Genomic DNA, 18,940 nt, shown 5'->3' on the forward strand with positions numbered 1-18,940 from the left:
GGGGGAAGGCTTTACATAAAAATAGCATCCTACTTTTCCCCCTGAATTTCTAAAATATCACGTACTTTTCCCCAACATCTGAAGCCGTTCAGGAATTTTTAGGAAACTTTCATGCATGATCTTAATTCCTAATCCCCCGCTCTTTGGGCTCAATGAGAAAAGATCAAAACCACCAAAAATGATGGTTCTCTTGAAGTCAGGTGAGAGACACTGGCTCAGTTAGTCTCGTAGGACAAAAGCAGTGCTGCATCAACTGTCTCCATGCAGGAGGGGCACGTGAAGGATCTCATCAGCCAGTCATCTGTACAGCCCAGGTGATCTGCATACACAGCAGAAATCAAATTGGGTTCTCATAAACAAAGTCCATCATACAGATCACACACTCCCGGATCTTTTTTTATAATATTTGTTTTATTTTATTGATTGATTTTATGTTTTGGTTGTGCTGGGTCTTAGTTGCAGCCGGTGGGCTCCTTAGTCATGGCATGCAAACTCTTAGTTGCGGCATGCGTGTGGGATCTAGTTCCATGACCAGGGAACGAACCCAGGCCCCCTGCATTGGGAGTGCGGAGTCTTTAGCCAGTGCACCATCAGGGAAGCCCCCTGGATTCTTTTTTCTGATCCGTTTCTTCCAGGGTCATAAACTCCTTTAGGCTGATGCTGTATGAGGCCTATTCTTTTGAGCTATCCTATTTTGTTCCTCTCAGCTGAGACGCTAGGCGAGTCTGGCTAGGTGTTGGATGATAGACCAAAACTGGAACTTGATCCAGATATGGCAGCAGCGGCTCCTGATCCAGCTCCGTCCCCTTGCCAAAGCTAGCCCAGTCGGACTGAGACTTGTGAGGCAAGGAGATGTCATCCGAAGTGGGGGACTTAAGGCATTTCCCCATCTGTCAGACAGAGAAAGAAAAATCCTGTATGATCTCACTTTATATGGAATTTTTTAAAAAGCTCATAGAGGCAGGGGGTGGAGGGTGGGTGAAATGGGTAAAGGTGGTCAATGTGTACAAACTGCCAGTGATAAATAAGTCCTGGGGATGTGACTATAGTTAATAATACCGTATTGCATATTTAAAATTTGCTAAGAGAGTAGATCTTAAAAGTCCTCATCACAAGAAAAAAAGATTTCTACTATGTATGGTAATGGATGTTAACTAGACGTACTGTGGTGATCATTTTTTAAATTGAAGTATAGTTGATTTACAGCATTATATTGTAATAACAATATATTAGAACCCAGTGATTCAATATTTTTATAGATTATACTCTATTTAAAGTTATTATAAAACATTGGCTATCCTTATAGCTTATTTATTTTATGCATAGTAGTTTGTGCCTTTCATCCCCTCCCCTACCCCTATCTTGCCCCTCCCCCCTTCCCTCTACCCACTGGTAACCACTGCTTTGATGTCTACATCTGTGCGTTCATTTCCTTTCTGTTACATTTATTGTTTATATTTTAGATTCCACATGCGAATGATAACATACCGTATTTGTCTTTCTCTGTTTGACTTATTTCACTAAGCATAATAGTGTTGCAGCAAAAATAGAAATGAAGTTTTTCCTCTCCTGAAAATAAGGAAAGTAAAGGGGACAGTGAACAGGCTAGAGAAGACACATAAACTGGCCTGAAAGGGTTAATCGATCCTAGTTTTATTTAAACTGTTACTGATCTGTACTGTCTGTAACTAGATGTAAGTTTCACAAAGCTAAATTACATCCTGTTCCTATGGCTCCCATCCTGCATCTGGTGCTTAAGCTCCCTGCACTGTCTTGTAGCAAATCACCCTGTGTAGCTGTTTGCATTTCAGGAAGCAGATGGCAGGCAGATAATAAGGCAGAGGCAAATGAACCCAATTACCGGTCTTACCGGTCCGCCGGACCCAGTTACCGGACTGCTGGACCCAGTTACCGGACTGCTGGACCCAGTTACCGGACTGCCTGACGCCAGCGATGCCAGTTTTGAAATAATGCAAGAAGAAGAATGCAAGACCTTTACCACTTTGATCCTTATTACCAGTCCCTGGACTGCGATGGCCGCCCGAGGGGCCAGGAGGCCAGCCGGGTCTTCCAGGCGTGTGTGGGCATCCTGTGTGCAGCCAGCGTCCCTGAGGCCACGCTCGGCCCATCATCACTGACTGAAGCTGTGCCGCGACAGCGCAGCCGACTTTTTTCTGGCGCTGTGAGGACCTGTGCGCATTGCAGGATTTGGTGCCTCTGCCCGCCGTGGGCGCCTCCCTGTGGGAGGGCCTGCTGGACTTCAACACCCACTGCCTGCGCAGGGTGGACTGGGCACCACCCCTGAGCACCCTCTGCCCCCAATCTGTATCCAGAGCTTCTTCCAGCCATGGCTTGGCGAGACGGGTTTGTACTTTCCACTTCCAGGGGCTCTCGTGTCGGTGCTGCGAAGCAGAGTTTTAGATGGTACAAAGTGGAGGGTGAGCACTAGAACCGATGCCCAGTGCCCAGGTGTGTGTGCACTAGACGGGGGCGTGTGGCCTAGGACTCCTGCCAGCTCGGTGATCCTGGCCGAGTGCCTTAAGGCTTCTAGGTCTCAGTGTTCTCATCTGTAGCATGGGCTTAACAGGACTCACTCTCTGTGGCGGTTACAAGGTCGCACTCTGTTAATGCTTATAGACTCTACAATGTAGAACACTTAGCACAGTTTGGAGCATCGTTCATTGTTTCACAGATGTTACCTGGTCTGTTGAATGACTTTGCCTGGTACACGCCAAAGCAATTAGGAAATTGATATATCCCAGCTTCATTTCCTTTTCATTAAAACAGGGCTCAGGAAAAAAATTTTCTTTCAATAGTCCTATCATATAGTGGAAAGAGCACTGGTGTGAAGGCAGCTTAGGGTTTGAATTCCAGAGTTTATGCTCTCTGTGGCCTGGGCAGTTTTCTTTTGCACTACAATCCCCACACTTGTAAAATGACATTCAAAACCACCCTTTCTGTGGGTTCTTAGAATTAATTAAGCAGGTTATATGTGTAGAGTATCCTGGCACTTGAATGAGTTGTCAGAACCAAGCGCTGCTGGAGAGGATGCTTCTGCCCTAGGTAATGTCTCCTTCTACTGGGCGGCAAGTAAACACAAGCACAGTAGTCAGTGCTAGGGAAGAAGTGAGTTCTGGTGTTACAGAGAACAGAATCATGTTTTTTTTAATTTAATTTTTATTTTATATTGGAGCATAGTTGATTTACAATATTGTGTTAGTTTCAGGTGTACAGCAAAGTGATTCCATTATACATATACGTATTCTTTTTCAGATTCTTTTCCCATACAGGTTGTTACAGGATATGGAGTAGAGTTCCTTGTGCTATGCAGTAGGTCCTTGTTGATTACCTATTTTATATATAGTCGTGTGTATATGTTAATCCCAAATTCCTAATTTATCCCTCCCCCCCATGTTTCCCCTTTGCAGAGCACAGAATCTTGGAAGGGAAAGTTCAGGGTAGGCTTCTTGGAGGAGGTGCCATCCTTTCTAAGGATATGTAGAAGCTCCTGGGGTGGCAGGAGGGAGCAGTGTGTGTCAAAGTTGGAGAAATATAAGAAAATATGACAAAACTAAGATACAGGACTGGAACTCAGGGTTTGGGAAAGAAATGATAGTTGATACTGGAAACCTAGTGGGGCCCAACAGAAAGGGGCCTTGTTTGTCCTGTCAGAAGTTTAGATGTTTATCCTGAAGGCTGTGGGAAACCCTAAAGAACAGTGAGATGGACTTCTGGTTTACAGACTCACTCAGACCTCCATGTGGAAGGCACTTGATTGGGTGCAGGGTGAATTGTAATCTAAGGGTCCCACTTAAGTTATAAAAGGTTGAATGGATTTTGCAGATCCAAGAGAGAATGGGTGGGGCCTGGTGACCAGTTAGAAAAGGAAGGGCAGCAAGTATGGGTGACGGTTTACAGCTGCATATTTTTGTGAGATACAGAGCACAGTAGGAAAGGGATTGGGGGTGGGGAGAGGATCTTACTTCATCTTCAGTGCTTTAGAGGGGCCTGGTAGACAGGTCTGGGCCCAAGGTACAGATCTGGGCTTTTTGGCAGTACAGGTATTTTAAGGCATGGGAGATACTTAGGTTACCCACAAGAAGATCCAAAGAATCATATGTCTGAGGGCTTTTAAAGTGAGTATATTGAGGATGCTTATAAGCTGAAAGAAAGTAGCCAGCAGAGAAAGGGTATTAAGATCTAGGAGAGGAAATGATTGTTCATTTGTTTTCAAAAAGTTGAATACTTATCGTGAGCCTGGCCCTTTTCTAGGATCTGGAGTTCACACCATGTGTTATCTCTTCTGTAAGAACAGTTCGACTCATCCCCTGGTGAAGAGAAATCAGATTTTTCTTTGCATCCCATTCAGGTGTAGGAACTGTTCTGTACCTCTGAAGGGACTTTACTTAACCAGAGTAATAAGTTAGAAATCAAAAGAAATTAGAGCTGGAAGGCCACTGTACTTAATTTTGCCTAATATTTTACATTGATTGTAAGAAAAATTTATTGCAGAGCCCATTCTCTTCAGAGTTCCTTCACTGAACTTTCTTCATGTCTTGCATCCAGTGGGGCTAGCTTGTAGATTTTGGCCTCCTCCTAAATTTGCTTCTTCATCCACATTGCATTTTGCCCGGACTATGGCAGAAGCTCCTGGGTGGTTTCGCAGCCCCTGGACTCAGTTCCTCTAAGTTCATCTGCCTACTGGGGTTGAGTGATCTTCTAACATGAAAAGATATGCCTAAAATAATGCTGCTAATGGCTTGCCCACACCGAGTTAGTGCATACTAGCCGCCCAGCGTGTGCTCTGCCCAGAGGCGTGTAGTCTGAACTGTGCTCTACCAAGCCTCCTGGGGCTCTTTGGCCCTGAGGAAGGGGAGCTTTTTGTGATCACTCCCTTTATCTAACTGGTCCTTCAGCAGCGGGGTGCCTTTTGCTAATCAGCGGAGGCACCCTTAGCCAGTGGTAGCCCCGGACCTCATCACCTGTGGGATACAAGCCATGCTCTCTCCCAGGCTTGATTCGACCAACATCTCTATTTTCTGTCCCTTCTCACACTTGGACCCCTGGCCTTTAGTCATCCCCACCTGCAGCATTTACAGTGCCCAGTAGGAGTCAGGCTTGAGTGTTTTTGCACAGGTGCTCCCTCTGCAGTTAATGCACCTCCTCCTCCAACTCTGCATAGCTTCATCTTTCTCGATTGTACTTCAGGGTTATCATGAAGCCGTCACTTAGACATAACTTTTAGCCTCCATAGGAACCTCTGTGCATAAAGGTTATGGTTCTTTATCTCATGTGATTGAAATTTTGAGTTTACACATGTCCCTCCTTAATGAGGCTTTAAGGGCAGGAGTGGTTTCTAATCCTTAGCACAGAGCAGATGCTTTTTTTTCTTTTTAGATGCTTTTTAACGGTGATAAAATGTATGGTTTAAATCACTTATTTTACAATAATTTTGCTTTAGGTTCTGACAGAAATAAAGTTTCCAGAAGTTGTGTTCCTGCAATAAGAAATAAAGATGTGACCTTCCAGTTGTGTAAAGCTCTTAGATGCTGTGTGAGTGCATCAGGTGCGCTAAGGAACCTGGAACTAAGTGGGCTAGTTGTGAGAGAAAGAGACGTAACTATGTTAACAAAGGTAAGCCTTCATTGTGTCCTGCCAACATTTGATAGTTGCTTTTGGGGCAAACTAAAGGGGTAAAATTTTAAACTGTTCCTCTCCATTAAAGGGATTGAATAAATTGGCCACTTTGGGGCACCTGTGTCTTGCGAATTGTCCAATTGGAGATGGAGGTTTAGAAAGTGAGTTTCAGTCTTGTTTAGGTCTCTTCCCATCAGACTGGTCTCGTGATTTCCTACACACCACATTACTTCCTGTCTACCTTTTCTTGGTGTTGTTCATGCCTGGATTGTCTCCTGTACCTGCTCAAACCTTGGTCCATTCTCATTTGTACCATGGAAGTTTGTCATGCTGGATACTGTCAGAATTAATCTTACTTAAGTCTGTGTTAAGCCATAAACCACATGTTTTGTATATTTTCTGTTTTTTGTGTTTATATTTTTATGGTTTCTCTTCAAGAAATATTATGGGAAGGGAAATAGCAAGATGTAAAGAGCAAAAAAGTCATCATGATCTTTAAATTGTTAGAACATGTATCTGCAATCATAATTATACTGCACTGTGGTATGTGTTAAAATAGGAAATATATGTAACGTCCCTTAGGAGCAGCAAATTCAATGGTGTTGGTGAGGGTGTGTCATGGAAGTAATCACAAAGCAGGTGACTCTTGATTGGGGTCCTGAAACCTTAGTGTGTGTTCCCTGTGTCCAGTAGTGGTCTGAAGGGGTCAGGAAGCCTGCCTTTCAATTTGAGGGAATGGAGGGTTTGAGGTCCTCCCTCTTCTATTGCTCTAGTATACTGCATAGCAGCTAATAAAATACTGGGTTTATAGTTGACATTTAAGTCGCTGATTGATCATCAAGATTGGCATGTATCATTGGAAATGAAAATCAGAAGAGTCTTAGGCTTTTTAGGTTTTTCTTTTTTTCCCCTTTGTCTCAAATGTATGTAGTACTTTACTGAGTGGTTGGGAATAAAGTTTGCAGTATTCAGTGTATTCAGTTTTAGTACCTAAATAGAATTAAACTGTTGCTGTAAACTGGAATAACACTTAGTTACTGACAAGTTTTAGAATGCATCAGTTCATCAATTACCTGTTTGGGAAGATTGCAGTTAATGATTTTAAGAATGTGGCTGTAAACCTGCAATTGACTCAAGAAAAGCAAATAAATCAAGATTGACAAATGTATAGGCTCTTCATCTTATTGTGTGTGGGGGTTTTTATTTTCCTTTTAGTTATTTGTCAAGGTATAAAGAACTCTATCACTCTTAAGACAGTAAACTTCACGGGGTATAGTCTGACATGGCAGGGAGCAGATCACATGGCCTAGATCTTAAAGGTGATTTTATGTTTAAACTTTCATGAAAACATGTGATTGGAGCACATTAACATATTGATACAGATGGCAGTTAATTTTTGTCTTTTAATACATGTGAGTGCAGCTTCTGTTTTGTTGAAAGAATCTGACCAAATGGTAATGTGAATTGCTGTTGCATAAAGTATAGTGTTGAATCCCCAGTCTTTGCATTTGAGTTTAACAACTCTGTGGTTTTCTATCTTCTTCCTGAGACACTTAATCTCAGGTCCATCCTCGTCACACAGAGTGGTAAATTAGAGAACGATTAATATCACCATTTACAGAAGTGGGACTGAAATCTCAACCATACCGAACATAGGAACTGAAGGGGCCTCTCAACAGTTCAGAGTTATTACCAAGCCAGTCAGCTGAATTCTGTTCAGTTTTCTCCATAGCAGAGCCTTCCAGGTCCTTCTTTTGAGCTTATTTATTTTTATACACAATTCTGTATGGATACTGTACATAATACTAAATAGTTGTATTAAGTGGGTTTAACTGGTGATGTATTTACATCAATATCTAGCTTCGTTTTGTTGATATCTTTTTAGGGGCTTTGCATTCATCAAAGCTCATGATGTATGTAATCAGTTGCTGGTGTGTAGCTATCATATTTATGATATATAGGGCTTGAATTGGGAAAGGTGGATGGTCATTCTTCTTGCTTTTTAAACTGACAGAGCCTTACAAGAAGCACTTCCCTCTCTGAAATAAATCCATGTAAAACATGTTTGGTCACTCTCCCAATGCAACTGTGTAGTTGTGTGGATTTGGCACACGACTGGCAGCATTGTGGTTGTAAACAAGAAAGCCTGTTCTCCAGTCTGCAAATCAGCTGTTAGCCAGTAAAACGAACTTTACTGCCATTTCTGACCCCTCACATGGAGCTGTCATACTCAAGAATGTTCATATGTTTTCAAGAAACGTTGTTTATGGGCTATATGTACAAATTCCTGATCTGAAAGCCAATATAAAGCAACATCTCCCAAACCTCTGCTGTCTCACCAAGGCCACACACATTCCCTCGCTTCTGGCCTCATGGCAAGCTAATACTGTCAGTATCAGATTCTCCTTCCCAGTGGTTCTGGGAGACTGCATAGTTGCTCTGTGAGAGGCACCTCTGCTGAGGTTGAGAGAAGAGCATCTTGGGTGTCAGTCCTGCCCTTGCATGCCCAGAGAGAGGGGTGTGCACCTCGTTCTACTGTTGGGATTTTCCTATGCTGCAGGTTTGCAGCTTGTTGTCAAAATGATGTCCTAGTGACTTGTCTTCTGCGTGGTTATATAATCCCAGCACACTTCTTTATGATCTGTAGACTTTTATGGGGTTGTGGCCAGGTCAGGTTTTAAATGTTTGGAAATGTCCAATTGAATAACATTGCAGTGGCAGTGAAGCTTGACAGGAGAGTTGTATTACTGTTACCCTAGTTTTGGCTTAAGGGTGATGAGAAGATGAAAATTTTGATGGGTCAGTTTTAGTTATGTATGTGTATGTGATTTACTTTTTTAAATTCTAACATCTGTTATACACAGCTTAGATATGTTGACTTTCTGATTATTCTTCTGATTCTTTATCAGTCCCTTTACTGATGTATTTTCCTCCAAAAAACTACATTTTCTTCCAGACTGTTTTTGTCTGATAGTGAAAAATAAATTTTTCATTTGCAGTCTAAAGTTGATCTGAGAAAAAATGGTTACCTTGGATCTTCCCTTGGCTTCTGTGAAAGAAACTTAATAAGATAATATGGGCAATTCCCATTACTAATCCTAACCATGTACAACAGAGGTCTCTACAGTAACATAGCAAAAATAAGTTACTGTACTTTTAATTAGTCATTGCCTGTTTTAGACTAAGGAGCAGTGAGAGACGTTTATAAATAATGATACCTCAGATCACTTTTGTTAAATGTCCTCTAATATTTGCATATTTGGTATCTGGCTTGTGTTGTCTTTTATACAATCTTGTCTTCTTTCTTTGCACTGTAGTTTAACAACTCTGTGGTTTCCTATCTTCTTCTTGTGACACTCAGGTCCATCAGAATTTCCTGTGACTGTGACAGTAGAGAGTCCTTCCTCCTCAGAAATTGAAGAGGTCGATGATTCCTCAGAAAGTGTTCAGGAAGAGCCAGAGAAAATCCATTTGAAACAAGAAGCATTGCCGGTACAAAGGTATCACTTTAAAGCTATAGAGAAGATTATTTTTCAAACGGAAGCCTGATTGCAACACTGCACAGCTTGTGTGAGGGTTCTGTTTTCTACTCCCATCTGCATTGTATCCCCTTGAATGGTTAAGCTTAGACCAAGGTGAATGGTGGACATTTGAACTCTAAGAAATAAAAATCAAAACATGTCGTTAGTAATATATTTTCCTTTCCTTAGAACCTTAGTATATTAGATTTAGGGAGAACCTTAGTGATCATAAGATAAAGAAATTGAGTTCTGAATGAATATAGTCAGCTGATTCAGTGCTCTTGTTTTACAGATGAGAAAATTGACAGTTCTAGTTGAACTCTCTTTTTACAAGAGGAAAATATGGCCTCATTTTAAATAAAAGTAAAGTTGAAAAAAGTTTTGATGTCGATATTCTCCTTTCCTAAAATAAAAAATATCAAGAAGCTACATTCTATTACCAAATAAACCTGACCTCTATTGTCATTCCATACTTTTGTTTGTATGGACAGAAAAGAAAAATTGATTTTCATAAGAAATTTTTGCACCTAAAAAATAATATATTTATTTTATTTCAACTTTAATGAAGAGCTGAACATTTCTAGTAAATAAAGGAACACCATTTGGGGGGGACCTTGTCTTTGTGCTACAAAGTCCCATGTTTAATTTTTTAAAATTATTTAATATGATTTTCTTTTCGTATGAAACTTGACCGGTTTCAGAACTAATTATCCCATTATTATAGGACTATGGGAATTAACTCTTTGATTTTCAAAAGAGAAAGTTAGATTTTTATTTTTTAATTAAAATTAATGATAATATAGAGGAATTTTAAGAAAAAAACTTAGAAAATTATGAAATGTTAGAGTAGGAGAAATCTATAGTTCATGTAGAGTTACCCTCTTTCATTTTATAAATGAGCACCTACAATTTGTAGCACGTAAGTGGTTTATTAGTAAATGGCAGAGTACGACAAGACCCTAGAGCATCTAACCCGCATTCCTTGTCATTTTAGATGTGTTGTATTCATTTCCTTCATGAGTAGACCAGGAGATTGTATTTCTAATAGTAATGATAGACACTGGGGAGGACCAAGAAGTTTACACACTGGGACCACAGAATAGCAGATTCAGAATGCACTGAGAACCCTTTCAGCTCTTCTCCGTTTTGACAAGACACTACAAGGATGGTATCAAAGTGTTTAAGTATATAAGCCCACAACAATCAAGGGATTTCAACATAGTTTTGAAAGACGGAAGACAAGTGGAAGAGTGTGAAACTGAAGCAGTAGAACAGAGGAAAAGCATCACCTAGAATATGCACAGGGACCACCTGCAACTGAGGAGGATTCTGACCCCACCTGCAGAAGTAGCCCCATGCTCAGATGCGCATGTAGGAGAGAAGGTGGAGTTAGTTAAAAGTGTGACTGAAATAGGGGAGCTCATTGAAGGGTTGTGTTTGGAGGAGTGGACTCCCAGCCCCGCCCTCACTCTCCTGAAATGAGATGCTTTCATTTTGAAAACAGTGAAACTGGCGAGAACTAGGGCAGCTAGTGTGAGTTTTTACACCCTAGAAAATTGTGTTTGGGGGGGATCCTATTACAGTTACTCCCAGCTTCTTCCTGCATAAGAAAACCAATCAATCGTTGACTTCAGGGAGCTTTCTGCACTCATTCTTAAATAGAAAATAACTGTCATTTGCCTGATAGTTGAGTAAAGCTTACAACATGAGAGGGGGGAAAAGTGTGAAAACATAGCCTGGTAGGACCGGGGACAATTTAGGGAACAAAGTAATTTAAGAAAAAACCCTAATTAGTATTCTGAGGGAGATTTAAAAAGAGCTAGCAACTATAAAATAAGGCTAGGGTGTTAATTAAAAAGAGAATGGTCAGAAAGCAAGAGAGGTCTCTTGGAAATGAAAATATGGTTGCTGAAATAACTTCAGTAGGAATCTAAAAAATTTCTCATTATATAAAAAAGAAAGACACAGTGGAAAATGTGATAGCAATATGTTAGAGAGGCTGCATCTGGGAGATGCAACATGTAACTATTAGAAACTCCAGACCCAGAAAAAAAATGGAGGGAAGCTGTCAAAGGGCAACAAAATTCCCCACAGCTTAAAGTAGACATCAGGCCTCTGATTGAAAATAGTTACTCAAGTTTTGAGCAAGATGAACAAGAATAGACTCACACCTAGGCACCCTTCATTATGAAACTTTAAAATACTGAAAAAATAAATTAACATAGAATAAAATACTGACAGGATACATCCATTCCAGAGAGAAAAATACTGGTCACCTAAAAAGAAAAAGTTAAAATCTGACTTTATCATACTTGTCATCAGCACCATGGATCCTGGAAGGCATTAGAAAGATACCTCCAAAGTTTTTCAGGCACATAATTTTCACCCTAGTGGTCTGTATCAGTCATAAGTGGAGGCTGAAGAAGATATTTTGTACACAAAGAAATTTGAAAATTTGACCTCCTGTGCTACACCTTAAGCTATTTATAGAAATAACCCAGCAAAATGAGGCAATAAACCAAGAAGGAAGGTAATAGGGGATTCAGTGCAGAGAGCAGCTAGTCTAGATTGGAGAGGCTTCTATTGATTGTGTGATTGAGAGCTTAGGAACACCTTGAGGCATATCATACTTACTAGGTATTAGGCACTGTTGGAAGGGAGGAGGGAGAGGAAGAGGAGAAGGAACTTGAACTCCAGAGGACAAAAGGCTATACTGACATAAACCTGAAGCAAACTAAGCTATGGTTGATTTTTAACCTACTATTGGTGAGGAAGAGAAGAATCCACTTAAACTTGACACTATAGATGTCCCCCTTTTCAGCAACACACGGGGGTAATGACCACCTATCTAATTTGTTGTCCAAACCAGAACTTGTCCAAACTCCTTACACTTCAATAGTGTAAGGAGGCGCTCTAATGCTGTAACATCAGGACAACAGGTATAAACTGGAACAGCCCAAGGCGGCTTGAGGTATGTGGTCACCCTGCACAAGGGCAGTGACACTGACACAGTATGGAACGAGGTGTAGCCTATACACAGAGACAGTACATCTGCAGTGGGCAATATTAATTTCATTGTAATAATGGCAATACTGTCTTGGTTTGCAGCTTTTATTGTCAACTTGCATGTAATAACAAATAACCTAAACTATACTTAGTATGTATTTGCATTAACTTGGTATGTACTGAAATGTACTAGTATGTACTTAGTATATATTAGGCTCTAAGTGTTTTTGCATATATTAACTCATTTAATCCTCTGAATAGCCTTATGAGGTTGGTGCTAATATCATTCCCACTTTTGTGAAAAGGAAGCTAAGACAGGGTAGGAACTTGCCCAGGCTGTACCTAATTTAGGGTTGGATCGAGGCTTTGAGTTTAGGCTCTCTGCCTTTTGTCTTAAACCTTACTCCCTACTGACTCTCAAATAACAGAAGACTTAACTGCACATAGAACAGAATATAAATTTCAACTCTGACAATGTAAAAGCTAGGTCTGGAAGGTAGACAAGAGGTAGAAAAAAGGGAAGATGGTATGAATGTCCTCATTTTACAAAGCGTGACGTTGAGAGAGTTTATAGTTGATCAACAATGTAGGTTTTTAAGTATATCACTACAAGTCAAAGAGATCATGAGCAGTGGAAGAACTAATGATGACATAACTTTACTGAGCAGTGTGGACATAGGAAAAGTGTAAAGGAACTAAACCCTTACTTAGTAAAATAGAAAGTGAACAGATAATGCCTCCAGTTTAGTCAGAAAATGGTCATGTAAGAGTATTACGTGGAACTGGAGAAGAATTCAAAATAACAATAGTTGGACCTCCCTGGTGTCGCAGTGGTTAATAATCTGCCTGCCAAGGCAGGGGACACGGGTTTGAGCCCTAGTCCGGGAAGATCCCAAATGCCGTGGAGCAACGAAGCCTGTGCGCCACAACTATGGAGCCTGTGCTGTAGAGCCTGCGAGCCACAACTGCTGAGCCCACGTGCCACAACTACTGAAGCCCGCCTGCCTAGATCCTGTGCTCCATGACAAGAGAAGCCACTGCAATGAAGAGTAGCCCCCGCTCACCGCAACTAGAGAAAGCCTGCACGCAGCAATGAAGACCCTACTCAGCCAAAAATAAATAAATAATAATAATTTAAAAATAACAATAGTTGACGTAAACCTCATAAAAAAGGAAATCCAGACAGCCAGTAAACACAGAAAAGTGTACGACTTCATTAAGTAATGAGAGAAAAGTGAGTCAAAACCAATGAAACTACATGCCAATCAGTTTGACAAATACATAAAGTGTGGTAGTATCAGGTATTGTAGACCTGGAATACTGTGGGAATCCTCTACCCTGCTTATACTGGAGTATAAATCGACACAACTACTTTGGAAAGCATTTAGCACTCTCCATCAACTGAATGTATGTAAATAGCCTGGGACCCATCAGCCCTCACCCCTGCCCTGTGTAAATGCACCAGAATAACCGGTACAGCAGGATTCCTGTCCATGATTTGCATTAGCACAAACTGAAAACTAAATGTCCATTAAGAGTCAAAAATTAAATAAATTATACAGTGGGAAAACTATCAAGCAATAAAATTGAATGAACTAGAGCTACAGGCTGCAATGTGGATGAATTTTTTAAACCTATGTTGAGTGAAAGAAATAAGATAGAAAAGACTTCATATACTATGATCGTCTACATAAAGTTAGATGTCGACAAAACTAAACTCTTGTTAGGGATGCATGCAGGTTAAAGGAAAGGATTGTCAAGAAATGAGGATGGTGTTTAACTGGGAAGAAGGAAGGAGATTGTGATGGGAAAAGGATATGGGGGGGTTTTGAGATGCTGACAAGTATCAGTACTTTCAGATTCAAGTACTGGTTATGTAAGTATTCTCTTTGTCACATTGACAGTTTTGTTCTGTGCACTTCTCAGTACACATATCGTATTTTACAATTAAAAACCTGAGTAAAGAATCGGTCGCAAGCAGAAACTAACACACCATTGTAAAGCAATTATACCCCAATAAAGATGTTTAAAAAAAAAAAAGAATCGGTGGCTTCTTGAGTGCTGGATGTGGGAGTGGGATGAGGCTTTCATTTTAAGCCCTTCACTACTGTTTGCATTCACATGTTATTCATTCAGCATTAATTGAACATATGCTGTGTACCATGCACTCTTCTAATTTTATATGTGTTTTAACTCATAATCCTCACAAGAGCTCTGTGATACGGGAGCTTATCTCCATTTTATAGATGAGGAAGTTGAGGCCTAGAGTAATAGAACTTGTCCAAGGTTGTATAGCTAATGGGTAGTGCCAGGCCCATTTGCCTCAGAGAATCTGAATTTTTACAATATAATCTAAAAGAGAAATTTAATTGCTAATTATAAGAAAAAACATTGCACATTAAAGAAGATGACAAGTTTTCATCTATCCAGTTAGAGAAAAACACACAGTCTGTCTTTCACACACATACATCTTGTATTGGCAGGGATTTTCCTTATTAAGCAATTACTTATTGACCGCCTACGTTGTGCTAGGCACAGGTGCTGGGGATAAACACTTAATAAAATACACCCCCTATCTTCAAATAACTTGCACTCTACGTGAGGAAATAAGCCAACAGTTGTAGTAGAGGTTATATACCAAGTGATACATTGCTGATGGCAGTATAAAATCTCAGAAATCTTTTTTTTTAATAGTAATCTTTTATTTATTTATTTTTATATTTATTTTTGGCTGTGTTGGGTCTTCGTTTCTGTGCGAGGGCTTTCTCTAGTTGCGGCGAGCAGGGGCCACTCTTCATCGCACTGCGTAGGGCTCTTCACTACCGCGGCCTCTCTTGTTGCGGAGCACAGGCTCCAGACGCGCAGGCTCAGTAGTTGTGGCTCACGGGCTTAGCTGCTCCGCGGCATGTGGGATCTTCCCAGACCAGGGCTTGAGCCCGCGTCCCCTGCATTGGCAGGCAGATTTTCAACCACTGCGCCACCAGGGAAGCCCCAAAATCTGAGAAATCTTTTGGAAAGAAGTTTGGAGATAGGTACCTTAGAGCCTTAAAAATGTTCATTTGCTTTGACCTCAAACTCATTTTTATGGATTTCTTGCAAGAACGTTATTCTCAATACAGAAAAAAGCCTTCATGCGTAAAAACGGTTATTTTGTCTTATAATATTGAAAAGTTGGAAAGAATTTAAATGTGTAAAGTGGTTAACCAGTAAATCCACTCAGTGGATTATTTTGTAGCCCACACAAAAAAATCTAGGTTATGAATCCCCTGATTATATGAGAAATGATTGATTTCAATGTTAAATGGAGAAAAGGTGAACCTAAAATTTGATATCCAATATGATGGGAGCTTTGTCCCAGAAAAATCACCCTAGCCAGTGTACAGAAGGGAGGAAGGGAGAGCAGATGACAGGAAGGAAAATTATTCCAAAGCCTTATCATTAGTCTTACTTAAGTAATAGAATATCAAGCAATTTTACTTTCTAACTTTTTTGCTTCCATATTTCCATGTAAGGGACATGAATTATTAATACTTTGTGGGAGGAGGGTACACTTTTTCACAAAAATTTAACACTGTGTTCTAATTCCCTCCACTAGAGGGAGAAACTATTTCATGTAATTGCACTTTGATGTGCTATTTAGAACCAGTCAGGAAGTTTTACTCTACTTTCCTGTGGTGAGGGTTGGTTTGTTTGCTTATTTGTTTAGAAATTCTTTGAAATCGGTTTTAGAATATTTATTAAACCATTATATTGAAAGTAGAGGAATTTTGCAATTTTCCCCCCTTTTTCCCCATTGAAAACTTGGCTGGCTTTAGTAATGAAACATTAAAGAATTTGAAGTTCTTAGACTGTCAGTTTTTTAAACATGATCTGAATATAAAAATATATGTTCATTGAGTAAATTTTTGAAAACAATGGACAACTCATTGAAAGAAATAAAAGCCACCTCTGCATGTACACACACCTAATCTGCTTTTTGTCTGAAAAATGTATGAAAAATATTTTGTCTTATCACTAAATACTCTTCTGCATCAGAGAATTTGATTAAGCTTATGCACCATCTCCCAGGAAAAACGCAGAGATATATTTTGAATGTAGAACTCCTGAAGCCCATTCATTAACTCTGGTTGAGACCTGTTGTCATTATTTTCTTAGTGGCTTCATAGCACATTCCTTCATATGGTGAGCTGTTTTTGTTTAAACCAATCCCAATTTGGAGGCTCTTAGCTTTCTTCTAGGGTTTGGTTATAAACAATCTTATGACATCATGTTGGTAGATAAATCTTTGCCCACATCTTTGATTTCCTTAGGGTAAACCCCTGATGTAGGATTGTTGTTAGGTACCAAAAGCTACTCTCCAGAAAGTGATACCAGCTTCTCTCCCAATGATGGCATATAATAGAGTTCCTCATTCTTTAAGTGATTGTTCAAAGCAGCTAAAATGTATAAATATACCTTACTGTTTTCATAAGTGTAGGTATTCTGATTGTTTATTGCTGCATAGGAGACCACCCTGAAACAGTGGCGTAAAACAATGAAAATCGTTTATTTTGTTCACGAACCTGGAGGTTGAGTAGAATATTAATTATTTTACTGCACTCTTACTGACTGAAAACAATACCTATTTGACTAGCTCACAGTTCTGTAGGTCAGAAGTCCAGGCACAGCGTGACTGCGTTTCCTGCTCAGATACACACTGGAACATGTGGGTTCCCTCCCAAGAGTGTTAAAGCATGTGAAATGTAAGTGTAAAACATTGAGCCCCAGACGTTGGATGTTCACCATAGTTTGTGTGGGTCACAGAGCTGAAATCAAGATGTCAGTCTGGCTGTGTTAGCATCCAGAGGCTCTGGGAAAGAATGCCTCCAAGATTCTTCAGCTTGTTGGCATAATTCAGATTCTGCAGTTGCAGGACAGAGGTCCCCATTTCCTTGCTGGCTGTCAGTCGGGGGACAGTCTCAGGTCCTAGAGGCCTCTCGCTTGCCTTCCCTGCCGCAGCATTGGACTTCTTCAGAGCCAGCAATGGAGAGTCTCCCTCTTGTCCCTTTTGAAATTCAATTCAGGAAGAGTTCAGGTCCTTTTCATAGGGTGCCTGAGTAGGTCACATCCACCTAGAATACTCTCCCTATCTTAAAAAATCAACTGATTTTGAACCTTAATTCCATCTGCAAAATCCCTTCATTGCAGCACCTAGATTTAGAGTTTGATTGGATAAGTGGAAGGTTTGTGTACTTCAGTAAGTAGGAATCTTGGGGGCTCTGTTAGAATTCTGCCTATTGCAAGCAGTGTCCCCACTTCAAGGACCGAAGTGTCTTAGTTCCTAAAACTCCTAATAGAGTTTATCAGTGTTCATTTTATTTCAGTGACCTTGGTGAATGGGAAGACTACCACCTCTGTGAACAGGAATGGCACCCAGCTTCCTGAGTCCACAGTGTGGCTCTGCTACTTAGTGGTGTGACCTTGGCTGTGCTGCTCTATTCTACTTCTCTGCCTCTTGTTTCCCTCATCTGTAAAATAGGGCTTCCCTGGTGGTGCAGTGGTTGAGAGTCCACCTGTCAATGCAGGGGACACGGGTTCGTGCCCCGGTCCGGGAGGATCCCACCTGCCGCGGAGCGGCTAGGCCCAAGAGCCTTGGCCGCTGAGCCTGCTTGTCCGGAGCCTGTGCTCCGCAATGGGAGAGGCCACAACAGTGAGAGGCCCGCATAATGCAAAAAAACAAAAAACAAAAACATGGAGTTAGTGATCGTTCTTTCCTCGTAGGGTTTTTTGTTTTATACATTTATTTTATTTATTTTTGGCTGCGTTGGTTCTTCGTTGCTGCTCGCGGGCTTTCTCCAGTTACGTCGAGTGGGGGGCTACTCTTCGTTGCAGTGTGGTGGCGTCTCTTATTGCAGAGCACAGGCTCTAGGCGCGCAGGCTTCAGTAGTTGTGGCACGTGGGTTCTAGAGCGTAGGCTCAGTAGTCGTGGCGCACGGGCTTAGCTGCTCCGTGGCATGTGGGTTCTTCCCAGACTAGGGCTCGAACCCGTGTCCCCTGCACTGGCAGGTGGATTCTTAACCACTGTGCCAGCAGGAAAGCCCCCTTTTAGGGTTTTGATGATTAGATTATTTCATACCCAGGGAACTCCAGGAACAGTGCTTGACTGTGAATTGCTTTAAAAGTGATTACTTTTTAAAAACATGCTTTTGAATCTGCAATTAGGCAATTCAGGTGTGTTAAGCATGTTCATTAATAGGACTTCCTGCTATAAAGAGAGCCACAAATAAAAATAGAATTTTTCTTTCTTGGTCTTAACTTCTTATTTCTGACTTACTATGTTATATGCATATGCCTTTTATGGTGGGCTGCCACAAATTTATGTTGGAAAGAGTGGAATTTAAATAAATCTTACCTATGCTAATTTGATAGATTTTGATAATTCATTTCACTAGCATGGTATGATATTACCAGTAGCAGACTAAAATCTGAGTTCACTTCTGGCTCTGCCCCTAAATCCTGATGAGACCAATAGCTGGAAAGGCTTTGGGATATTATACTATGAATTAGTTATAATATTGACTCTGTTTGTTTAGGAAAACCTGGAGGAGTGACTAAAGCAGTTAAAGGAGGAAAGAGTAATAAGACTGAAGGCTGATAAACGAGTCAGTGAGGTAAACAAGTTTCTTCTGCTTTAGAGAGTGTTTTGGTTTTATTTTGATTTGATTTTAAGCCATATACACGTAATTTGTAAGCTTTAAAACTGTAATATGTTGCAAATTGGTTGTGTAATACGGACT

The 18,940-nt window shown here is 40.6% G+C and overlaps 1 protein-coding gene and 1 pseudogene across 1 annotated transcript in view; one reads left to right on the top strand and one right to left on the bottom strand.

Moving 5' to 3' along the window:
• Nucleotides 1-215: 215 nt before the first annotated feature.
• On the bottom strand, nt 216-890 carry LOC136124837 (RING finger protein 11-like; annotated as a pseudogene).
• A 957-nt stretch (nt 891-1,847) lies between these two features.
• The window catches only part of LOC136125008 (centrosomal protein of 78 kDa-like), a 48,981-nt gene continuing 31,888 nt past the window's right edge, over nt 1,848-18,940 (top strand). The window contains 9 exon segments of the mRNA XM_065879866.1: nt 1,848-2,076; nt 2,159-2,308; nt 2,311-2,364; nt 5,462-5,634; nt 5,726-5,798; nt 6,853-6,956; nt 7,118-7,223; nt 8,999-9,129; nt 18,737-18,814. Of these exon segments, the coding sequence (XP_065735938.1) occupies nt 1,848-2,076; nt 2,159-2,308; nt 2,311-2,364; nt 5,462-5,634; nt 5,726-5,798; nt 6,853-6,956; nt 7,118-7,223; nt 8,999-9,129; nt 18,737-18,814 (1,098 nt within the window).

This window comes from Phocoena phocoena, chromosome 6 (genome assembly GCF_963924675.1).
Source record: "Phocoena phocoena chromosome 6, mPhoPho1.1, whole genome shotgun sequence".
Classification (NCBI taxonomy): domain Eukaryota; kingdom Metazoa; phylum Chordata; class Mammalia; order Artiodactyla; family Phocoenidae; genus Phocoena; species Phocoena phocoena.